The sequence below is a fragment of the Artibeus jamaicensis genome, unplaced genomic scaffold, assembly GCF_021234435.1.
Source record: "Artibeus jamaicensis isolate MK-2021 breed Jamaican fruit bat unplaced genomic scaffold, CSHL_Jam_final contig_511, whole genome shotgun sequence".
Classification (NCBI taxonomy): domain Eukaryota; kingdom Metazoa; phylum Chordata; class Mammalia; order Chiroptera; family Phyllostomidae; genus Artibeus; species Artibeus jamaicensis.
In genome coordinates, this window is record NW_026521866.1 from 4280269 (window position 1) to 4292359 (window position 12091).

General features: G+C 36.6%; 1 protein-coding gene across 3 annotated transcripts in view; it reads left to right on the forward strand.

The window, feature by feature from the left end:
• The window catches only part of SEH1L (SEH1 like nucleoporin), a 72667-nt gene that overhangs the window by 28549 nt on the left and 32027 nt on the right, over positions 1-12091 (forward strand). For all 3 annotated transcript variants that reach the window (XM_037127306.2, XM_037127304.2, XM_053668833.1), the window contains exons 2-3: positions 8178-8228; positions 10970-11116. In XM_037127306.2, the coding sequence (XP_036983201.2) occupies positions 8178-8228; positions 10970-11116 (198 nt within the window). The remainder of the gene's footprint in view (positions 1-8177; positions 8229-10969; positions 11117-12091) is intronic.

A 12091-nucleotide genomic window follows, 5' to 3' on the forward strand; every position in this document is an offset into this window, starting at 1 on the left:
TGTCCTGGAGGTTCCTGAGTCTCTCCTCATTTTTTTGAATTCTTGTTTCTTCATCCTTTTCTGTTTGGTCATTTTTTTTCTTCCTTCTGGTCCACTCTCTTGATTTAAGTCCCAGTTTGCTTCCTGTCACTATTGGTTCCTTGTGCATTTTCCTTTATTTCACTTAGCATGGCCTTCATTCTTTCATCTAATTCGAGACCAAATTCAGCCAGTTCTGTGAGCATCTTGATCACCATTGTTTGAACTGTGCATCTGAAAGGTTAGCTATCTCTTGGTTGCTTAGATTTATTGGCCCTGGGGCATTGTGCTGTTCTTGAGCCATAATGTTTTGGTCTGTTTGCACCTGTTATGTTTGAGGGGCGGAGCCTTAGGTGTTCACCAGGGTGGGGCAACTCAGGTCGCTGGGTTGTGAGGCTGTGTGTGAGCGTGGGGTCAGAGAGGGGCAGTAGTGTTTGTTCTGCTCTCTCTCAGATTACTGTCCCCTCTGTGGCTTCCCTCAAGCAAATTGGGCTCTTCTGGTGCTGGTTCCCGGGTGTGTGGGCTTGTGTACCCTCCAGGACCCTGTGGGTCTTTCCAACAAACTCTCTGTGAGCCTGGGAGCTTCTCCCGGCACCTCGACCCCGGAAATTTTTCCAGTTGGTGCTTTCAGGCTCTAATTCCCATTACTGGGGCCCTAGCCTGAGTGGTCTGTCTCACTGCTCGCTCATTCACTTGGTTTATCTGCACGCTAATGTGGGACTGTGGTCAGCCAGCCACCTTGTGCCCTCACTGGGTCTGCCCATTGCCACCCCACGCCTGGGATCCACCAGCCACTGCTTGTGCTCTTTCGTGCCTGACCCTTCTCCACCGCTGACTCTGCCCCTCTTACTGCTCTGGCTGAATGGTTCGTTGTTGTCGGACTTCCGTACAGTTCAATTTTCTGTGTTTTGGCTGCGTTTTTGTTACTAAAACTTTGTTGTCTTTAAACTTGGTTGTGCGAGGAGGCACAGTGTTTCCACCTATGCCTCCATCTTCACCAGAAGTCTGGTTTCTTTTTCTTTACTGATGCTCTTTAATTTGATGCAGTCCCATTAATTTATTTTTGTTTTTATTTCCCATGCCTGCGGGTCAAGTTCATAAAAATTCCTTGAGACCAAGGTATATAAGTTTAGTTTTCCTGTGTTATTTTCTGTGTATTTTACTGTTTTATCTCTTACATTTCTGGGGAGGAAGGTTCAAGCTTCATGCAAAATTTGATCCAGATTCATTGCTCTCCTTACTCCAGTCATTTTGAATGTGAGGTCCACACAGTACACATGCTTACTCAATGGTGTCTACCTCCCCCACTGACTAGTACAGTGAAGTTGTCACTGTTCACACGTGCTCGTTCCAGTCCACTGCCCTTGGCCACTAGGTTATGTTAATGTCATGCAAACCATTCTGTTATATTAACAGTGGCTGGACTTTTTCCAGACAGAGCTTATATGTCCCATACGTGAACATGGAATATCTTTCCGTTTCTTTGTGTCATTAATTCCTTTCAGCAATGACTATAGTTTTCAGTGTATAGGTTCTTCATTTTCTTTAGTAAATTTATTCCTAGGTATTTAATTCTTTTCATTGCTATTGCAAATGGGAGTATTTTCTTCATTTCATTACCTGATATTTCATTATTAGCACGTAGATATGCAGTGGGTTTTGTACATTGATTTTGTATCTTGCAACTTTATATATTGTTTCTAATAGTCTTTTATCTAATAGTCTTTAGGGTGGAGTCTTTAGATTTTCCTATGTGTACAATCATATCATCTACAAATAGTGACATGATTTTACTTCTTGATTCCTACATTGGATGCCTTTTATTTCTTCCTTTTGCCTGATTGCTCTGGCTAGGACTTCCAGTATTATGCTCAATAACAGTGGCAAGAGTGGGCATTCTTGTTTTGTTCCTGCTCTTATGGGAAATTTTTTTAGCTTTTCACCATTGAATATGATACTAGCTGAGGGTTTGTAATATGTGGCTTTTATTATGTTGAGGTACTTTCTTTACCCTTTGAGTGTTTTATTTAAATAGATGTATCTTGTCAGATGCTATTTCTGCATCTGTTGATATGATCAAATGATTTTTATCTTTTGTTAATGTGATATATTATACTAATTAATTGCATATGTTAAACCATTTTTACATCTTTGGAATGAATCACACTTGATCATGATATATTACCTTTTTAATGTATTATTGTATTTGATTAGCTAGTATTTTGTATAGGATTTTTGCATCTATGTTTACCAGATATATTGGTCTATAATTCCATTCTCCTCTTCACCTCCCTTCCACTTCCTTTCCCTCCTCTCCCATCACCTTTTCTTTGTCCTTTCTTGGTTTTGGTATCAGGGTAATGTTGGTCTTGTAAAATTAGTGCTTCTGGTTTTTTGGGGGGAGAGTTCAAAAAGGATAGGTATTAAATCTTCTTTGAATGTTTGTTAGAATTCATCAGTGAAAACACGGGCTAGTCCTGGATTTCTCTTTTTTGGGGCGGTTTTGAGTTCTCTTTCAATTTCCTTACTATTGATCAGACCATTTAGTTTTTCCAGTTCTTCATGGTTCAGTCTAGAAAGCTTATGTATTTCTAAGAATTTGTCCATTTCTTCTAGGTCATCTAATTTGGTGGCATATAACTTCATAGTGTTTTATAACCTTGTGTTTCTATGGGTATGTTGTAACTTCTCTTGCAGTTCTGATTTTGATTCTTTCTCCTTAATCTAGCCAGAGGCCTGTCAATTTTATTTACCTTTTCAGAGTAATAATGAATTAATTTTTCTGTTGCCTTTTTGTTTAATTTTTATTTCCTTCTACTGACTTTGGGTTATATTTATTCTTTTTCTGGTTCTTTAAGGTGAAGTGCTAAATAGTTTGAGATTTTTCTTACTTGTTGAGATAGGCTTGTAGTGCTGTAAACTTCCATCTTTTTTCCATTTTTACTGCATCTCTAACATTTGGACATGTTTTATTATTCTCATTTGTCTTTATGTATCTTTTGATTTCTTATTTCTTCTTTGACCCCGTAGTTGTTCAGTAACATGTTTTATCTGCATGTATTTATTTGTGTTTTTTCCAGCTCTCTTTTTACAATTTTTAGTTTCATACCTTTGTAATAGAAAAACATCATACCTTTGTAATAGAAAAACATGTTTGGTGTGATTTCAGTGTTTTAAATTTGTTGAGATTACTTTTGTGCCCCAACATACTATCTCTCCTTGAGAATGTTACATGTACACTTGAGGGGAATGTATATTCTGTCATTTAGGATGGAAGGCTCTATAAATGTTTATTATGTTCATTTGGTCTAATGTGTCAGTTAAGGCCTATGTTGACTTTTTTTGGTGTGTGGGGGGTGATCTGTCCATGACTGTCAATGGATTATTCAGGTCCCCTACCGTAATTGTATCTTTGTCAGTATCTTTGCTTAGTAATTGTTTACATATTTTGTAGCTTACTATGCTAGTAGTTTTTTACACATTTTGTAGCTTCCAACTTGGGTATGTACATATTAAGTGTTATGCCTTCCCGATGAAATGCCCCCTTTATCATTATGAAGTGTCTATCCTTTTTTAAAAATTACAAAATATAACCTTTTTGAAATCTTGAAATTATTTTGTTTGAATAAACACAGCCAGCCCCACCCACTTTTGTCTGGATGCCATTTGCTTGGAATATCATCTTCCACCCATTCACTTTGAGTTTATATTGTTTTAGTTGAAATGAGTCTTCTGTGGGCACCATATAGTTGGGCCTTGTTTTTTAATGCATCCGCTACTCTGTGCCTTTTAATTGATCAGTTCAGTCCATTTACATTTAGGGTGATTATTGATATATAAGGACTTAATACAGCCATTTTATCTTTTTTTCTTTTTTCCTGGTTGCTCTGTATCTCCATTCTTTTCCCTATATTTCTTTCTACTATTTTAGTTTGGTGGTGTTCTATGAATTTTTCCCCGGCATTACCTCTTTTTATTTTTAATTTTTAAAATGTTTTTATTGTATTTGTTTTGTTACCCTTTAGTCCCCGTATATACCCTTCTTTCTGCCATCCCCATGCTGTTGTCCATGTCTGAGTCCTTTTTCCTTTTTGCTCAATCTGTCCCCTACCTGCCTTGCTCCCCTTACCTGTCATCTTGCTACCTATAAGTCTCTATTTTGTATCTGTTCTAGATTTTTGTTTTGTGGTTTTCATTCCGTTTATGCAAAAATGTTTTCATGTACACCATAGTTCTTTCTCTTCTGATTGCATCTTGTTACCATTCATCTGTCTGTGCAGATTTGGTCCTTTTTTTTGTCCTGTCCTGATACCTGTTTGTTGCTGAGTATCCCTTTTTAGGCTGTGTGTTTGTTTTCAGATTGCAGAAGCTGTAGTCTAAAAATGCTTTTACCCCTTTTAATCTGTATTGTATAATTAAGTGTTTAATACGCTTTTCTGAAATACAGCTGGAGTTTCCTGGTACTGTGTGTCTGTCATCTTATTCATGTTTTTGTATTGTTTCAGATAGAAGAGCTCTTTTCAACATTTCTCATAATGGAGGTCTTGTGGTGGTAAATTTTGTCAGCTTTCGTTTGTCTGGAAAAACCTTTATTTCTCTTTTATGTCTAAAGAATAACTTTGCTGGATGTGTTATTATTGGCTGGTTATTTCTTTCAGTATATTTTGAATATTTTTTCCACTTACTCCTAGCTTGTAGGTTTCTGCTGGGGGAAAAAACACCTCAAAATGATAGTCTAATGGTGTTTCCTTTATAGGTTATATTCTTTTTTTCCCCTTGGCTGCCTTGAGAAGTCTTTCATTGTCATTAAATTTAACACTGAAAACATTTTTGGAGACCTTTTTGGATTGAGATATTCAGGTGTTCTGTTAGCTTCTTGATCGAGGGTCCTTCTCTTTCCATAGACTTGTGAAGCTCTCATTGATTATTTGTTTGAGTAGGTTCTCTGTTCCCTTTTACTTCTGGTATACCTATTCTTATATTGCTATTTCTAATGGAGACAAATTGTTGTAGAGTTTTTTCATTTTTTTAAAATTGCCACTTCTCTCTCTTCTGAGGCATTTCTAGAATTCTATCTTCAAGATCACTGCTCTATTTCCTAAGTTCTTTAATTCATTCTTTATATCATTTATTGAGTTCTTCAGCTGTAGAATTTTTGTTTGGTTCTTTGTTAGTTTCAGTCTCTTTGGGAAAGTACTCCTTTTGTTCATTGACTTTATTCCTAAGCTCCTTGAACTGCTGTTCTGAGTTTTCATAGATCTCATTGAGGTTTTTTCAGAACTACAATCTTGAATTTGCTGTCATTTAAATCACAGTCCTCCATATCTTTAAGCTTGTTTTTTGGAGACTGTCAATTTCTTTCTCAGCTACCTTTTTACCTTGGTTATTTGTGGTATTTGATGGATTATTCTGCCTGGGTATTTGAGGAATTAAAAAATATATATTTTTAATATTGTTTAGCTTTAGCATTTTAGAAGTGATAAGTAGAGGTCTTTGTTTTCCAGTAGGTGGTGCTGTAGTATAAGCTTTTGTTGCGTGCCCCCCCCCCCCCTTACCTGAACTACTAGGACTTTCTGGATGTCAGTGGGGTGTGTTGCAATGGCTGTGGAAAATGCCTTACATTCCCTGAGGAGGTGAGTGTCCCCTCTGTGATTGGGTCATCTCTGTCTCAGGGCACTGTTTTTGTGGTGACATGTGATAGGTGATGGGGTTCCTGGCCTGTGATTTCTCAGGGCTGCTTCCCTACAACCAGAGGCTGCTATCCACACTGTACTTTCTAAGGTGCCCCAGCTGCCTTTGCTGGGTTCTCCCTCAGGGGGTAGGGGAGAAGTAGGCAGGAAGAGATGAGTCTGTCATTTTGTGGCTCCCTCCCTCCCTCCCTTTTGAGAGTACATTTATTAAAGCTGGAGACAATGAAACAAGGAAGGGCTTAAGATAGAAGAGGCAACAGGAAAGAGCCTAGGCAGGGCTGCTTTGGCTCAAGTCAGATAAAAGGGTGTCTTCGAGACAGGTTCTGGGGGTTAGCCCAGGAAGAGCTGTTGCTCCCCATGGCTTCCATGGTTGTATATCCTGTGAAGTTCTTAGAGTTTAGGAAAGATGCAACCTGTGAGGGAAGAAGAGGAGGAAAGGAGAGGTGTGGGTATGTTCCTGGAGGGGAGAGCATGTGGCTGTTTTTTTTCCCCCCCCAACTACATTTAGCTGCGTTGTGTACCAGGTACTTAGGCTGGAATGTTGTTTCTGCCCTTTGGCCTTCTTCAGGCCTCTATGAATGAGGCTGTATTCTGAAACTTATGCTGCTGCCCTGTCAGCTGGAGCTGGGAGAGATTCATGCCTCTTTGTTTTTTTCTGGATAATGGTGGCTGTCAGTTTGCAGCTGCTACATCTTTACTCTGTTTCTGGCCTCTCTCACATTTGCTCAGCTACAATGTGTACTGGCCAGTCAGGCCAGAATGCTTCTGTGCCTCTGGCTTTCTCTCTGGACTGCCGAGTGAGGGCTGATGTACCCTTCCTCCCCTTCCTACTATGTTATGCCCACCTGTATATGTCTCAATGCGTGGGTCCCTCAGATATGTTTGTGCACTGAACAGGGACTCCTTTGTTGAATTATGATTGTCCAACTTGGAACTTGAAGGAGAAAGACTAAGAGGTCTTCTTAATTCTATTATGATGCTGATGTCACTGTGAGACCCTGCATTTTCTCTTTTTTTAATAATATTTTTTACTTATTTTTTAGATATTTATTTATTTATCTTTAGAAGGGAAGGGAAGGAGAGAGGGAGAGAAATATTAATGTATGGTTGCTTCTTGTGTGTCCACCACTGGGAACTGGCCTGCAACCCAGGCATGTGCCCCAACTGGGAATTGAACCATGATTTTTTGGTTCGCAGGCCCGTGCTCAATCCACTGAGCTACACCAGCCAGGGCTGCATTTTCTATTTTTGTTTGTTTTAAGGTACCACCATACTGTTTGTTACATTTTTTAACAGGTTAAAATGTCATCTTGTTATTATAATCTATTTTTTTTGTTGTTGATAGAAGTTTCAATATTTTGCTTTGGTTTGTTACATGTACAGCTGATAGTGATTATTTGTAGACTTTGTATTTGTGAATTTGTTTACTCTTCAAGATTTACTTTAACCCTAAGATCAATACTGTTATTTTGCTGACATGAACAGAGGGGAAAAAAAATTGGAGTTGCCTGAGTACATGTTCTCATTTGAGGTCCAGTAGGGTTCCTTTTTATTTTGTTTGTCATGTTGTAGATGTGTCCTCATTCTCTATTGCCACATTTTTCACATTTTCTTTTTTTTATTAGTCCTTACTTGTTGATATGTTTAGAAAGAGGGGGGAGGGGTGAGGGAAAAGAGAGAAAAACATTGATGTGAGAGAATAACATGGATTTGTTGCCTCCCATATGTACTCCTACCTGAAATCAAACCAGCAGCCTAGGTTATGTGCTCTGACTAGAATCAACCTTAAGCATGGGATGATGCTACAGCCAACTGATCCACTGGCCAGTCTGACATATATGTTCTTTTTGTTGGTGATTTCACTGTCTAGAATAGTGCCCAAACATAGTGCTGAAGTATTGCCTAGTGTTCCCAAGTGCACAAAGGCTGTGATGTACTCTACAGAAAAAATATGTGTGCTAAGGAAGCTTCATTCAGACATGAGTTATAGTGCTGTTGGCTTTGAGTTCAATGTTAATTAATAATATATACTAAATAAGTTGTCTTTAAGCATATGCACACATAAAAACAAGTTTATATATTGATTGGTTAACTGGTAAGTTGTGACCAGAGGCTCCTATGAAATCTCATCTTGTATTTCCCTTAGGAGCGGTGGTTCAGTATTTGCTAAATCAGTGTTCTTGGCAACACAGAGAACATAACTGCCTCGAATAACAAGACTTAACTATAATTATAATTGTCTCTCTTGCCCGGTAGAGCTCAGATTCCTTGACCCCTCAGTGCTTCGCCAAGTGCCTGACATATCCAAGGTTCTCAATAAATATTTGAATGAATATCTGCTTATTGGTTGTATTTCTTTGTGAATTCATGTTCACCTCCTTTCCTCTAATACTGATTCAGTCTTAATGTTTTTCGTATTAATTTTGAAGAATTTTTTTGGATAAAATATCTGTCTTAATTTTTTTATAGGTCTGGGATAAAAGTGAAAGTGGTGATTGGCATTGTACTGCTAGCTGGAAGGTTAGTATTTATTTTTACAGTAATTTTTAAAATTGAAATGTTTAAAGAAATAGAAATGTTTGCTATTTATTTGGTAGTGTCAGTGACTTGCTCTTTAGCTTTGGGAGAATTGTATACTTTTTAAAAAGGACTTTTACATTTTCCACTATTAAAAATAACAAATACACATTAGAAAATTTGAGAATAAGAAAATTTGTAATTCCGTAGCATTCTAACAGTTGTTTTTAGCATGTTAGTATGTCTTTTGTCATTTACATATTTTAAATAATAGTGATGTTTCATACATTTTTAAAAAAATTTTTTAAAAAACAACTTTACTCAGGTAGAATTTTACATACCTTGAGAGTCATCAATTATAAGTTTACATTTCAGTGAGTTTTAATAAATTTCTATAGTATTGTAAGTATCACCACAGTCTAGTTTTAGAACACTTCCATCAGTCCTGAAATTTCCCTTGTGCCCATTTGGGTTCAGTCTTACCCTTTTTCTCTCCTGAGCCCTAGGCAACCACTGAACTAATTTCTTTCTATAGTTTTACCTTTTTTAGATATTTCACATAAATGGAATTCTGTAACAAGTAGTTCTTTTTGTCTGGCTACTTTCCCTTAGCATGTTTTTGAGGTTCATCCATGTTGTAACACATGTAAGTAGTTTTATTCCTTGTAATGCTGAGGAGTATTCCATCGTATAGGAAAAGCCATGTTTATTTATTCATTTACCATATAGACATTTGAATTGCTTTTAGTTTTTGGCAATTAGGAATAATGAATGCTATTCTTAACATGCCATACAAGTCTGTGTGCACCTACATTTCATTTCTCTTAGGTAGATACCGAAGAGTGAAATGGCTGGCTTGTGGATGTTTTGACTGTCAGATAGCCAAACTCTTTTCCGAGGTGCCTCTACTATTTTATATTTCCACCAAGAAATATAAGATGGTTCCCTTTTATGTATCCTTCCATACACTTGATATTTTCTTTTTTCTTATTTATTTATTTTTATTATAGCCATCTTGTTTTGAAGTAGTATCTCATTGGGTTTTGATTTGTATGTCCTTAATGACTAAAGATGTTGATTATGTTTTTTTTTGTGCATATTTGCCCATTCAGTTACCTTTTGGTGAATTGTCTATCCAAATCTTTTGTGCTCTTAAGTTGAGGTATAATTCACACAAAATAAAATTAATTATTAAATAGTTCAGTGGTATTTACTCCACTGATCATGTTGTACAGCTATCACTTCTATCTAGTTCCACAGCTTTTTGTAATTTCAAAAGAAAACCCCTGTTTTTTTGCTTTTCCATTTCACAACCTAAGTATCGTACTTTGAGGTATGTTCAAAGCCTCTTTAAAAACATAAATATACCCTGTTTTGCTTAACAAATGCATATTTACGTTGTTTCTCTTTACTGTGATGATAATCGTTGTGCAGTTCTTATTCTTTAGTTAGATTGGGCTTTACTGGGAATCTGATATTGAACAAAATTTCACTGCCCTGTTGTATCTTTTTACTTAATAACCTGTATAAATAAGAATTAAAGGTCAAACAAGAGAAAGGCTGGACAAAACTAAGAATAAAACCTGGCCAGGTGCTTAATTGGTTGGGGTGTTGTTACAGTACATCAGAGTTGTGGTTTACACCTGGTCAGGGCACATACAAGAAGCAACCACTGAATGCATAAATAAGTGGAGCAACAAATCTCTCTCTTTCTCTCTGCCCCCACTCTTCCCCTTTCCTTTTTAAAACTCAATAAATAAAAAATTAAAAAAATAAGAGTTTAAAGTTTACCTTTCGATGATATTTTTATCATGTAGAAGTTAACAGATTATGAAAGTTACGAGATTGTTGACTATAAAAGTGTTAGACATGTAGAAGCATGAAACAAATTTTGTAAATATAATTGGTGGATTGATAGTTGTCATATAGTATTTTTACTGGAAAGCACAAATGGAATTCTGTTGATGTGAAAGTCTTTAAGGCGATTTCCATCCTTTTTTTTTGTCAATGTGAAGAGTTGAATAGTAATTTGACATTTTTTTGTACATAAAGGTACTACCGCTAAGCTTTAACTTATTTTTCAGAATACAAGGATTTGGACTTCTCTATATTTGCTTATCTGTTGGCTCTTTTCCTAGAATAGTCCATTGTCCAAACAGACATCAGTTAGAATCATTTAAGCATTTTGTTGCTACAGTTTCTGTACACAGTGCTACCTCGGTATGAGCAAGTGACAAGTGATGAAACATTTTCTCTTGTGGGGTGGTGTCAGGATGCATATAAGTTCTAGCAAGTGCTATGAGTCCTGAACAAGTGCTGAGTGCTGAAACATTTTTTCCTCATCAAAATGTGATGAGTACAGGGTTTGAACAGTTCTGAGTTCTGAAAGCCATTGAGTACTGAGGTATGACTGTACTGTAAGGCTTTTGGAGCAAATAGTTTTGATTAATATTATTTATTATGTGGATATTCCCTTATAGATACAGTTTGAGAAATTAGCCAACTGGTAGAATCTCTTTTTAAAAACTTGTTTAGGCTGAAGTATGAAGCAGGTCTCTAATATTAGCATTGGAAGTTAAAAAGTTTTAGCATTTACCTTTTTATTGAAATGTTATTTTGAACAGCTTTCTCCTTTACTAAAGTAAAAATATGTGTATTCCATTTTCTTAAGGAAATCCTTATATGTGTGAGATATGAGTAAACTCAGTTTTTGGGGTTTTTTTTGTTTGTTTTTAATTCCTCAGACACATAGTGGATCTGTGTGGCGTGTGACATGGGCCCATCCTGAATTTGGACAGGTTTTAGCTTCCTGTTCTTTTGACCGAACAGCTGCTGTATGGGAAGAAATAGTAGGAGAATCAAATGATAAACTGCGAGGACAGAGTCATTGGGTGAGACATTTGTTACTTTTCAGGAAATGTAGGGGTTTGAGTATCCAAGAAGCATTAATGTTTCCAAGAACACATCAGCTGCTTGGTAAGGTGTTACCACTCCTTTCTATGTTTACCAGTTTCATTGTTCTTTCTTCCATGTTCTTCTCCTACTGTTTTATCTAATTTTGTGTTGGACCTGAAGTGGTACTTGTAAGTACATATGGCATTGCTTATTATAACTGTCATGGTGAATCCCGAGTATTTGCTTTGTCATAGAGTATACTCTAAAACTCCTTAAAATTGTTTTTTCTCTTTTGTGGTTGGTTACCTTTTCTTTCTTACAGAATATACTCTTTATCTGTTTCTGCCTTAGAGCTCTTCCCTGATTGAGTTTTTGAGTTTAGGCAAGAGCATAATGTGTTTCCTGCTTCAGTCCCTTCTCTGTAAAGTGAGAGAATTAAACCTAGATTGCTCTTAAGACTCAGTCTAATGGTTTTTTTTCCCTCCTCATTTTATAATAGGTATTGAGGCACAAATGTAAATTTCAAAAGGTACAGTCAAGTGTATTCAGTGAGAACTTCTCTGGCCACAAAGTTCTTTCCCTAGAGGCAACCACTGTTACAGATTTTTTGTGTATTCTTCTGGATATATTACCTATCTTTATAAAAACATAAATACATTGTTTTCTTCTGTATTCATAGCAGTCCTTCCCATACCCCCTCACACTAATTTTAATGTGCTGTCAATACTGTTTATTTTTCTGCTGCATTTTAAAATAGTGGTAAAATATATATTACATAACATTTATAATTTTAACCATAAGTGTAACATTTAGTGGCATTAATGACATTCAAAATGCTGTGTACCCATCACTGATAACTATATCAGAACTTTTCATCTTTCCAACATAAACGCTGTATCATTAAAAAGGTACAGTTTTCTTTCCTTTCCTTCAACTCCTGGTAACCTCTATTCTGCTGTCTCTGAATTTGA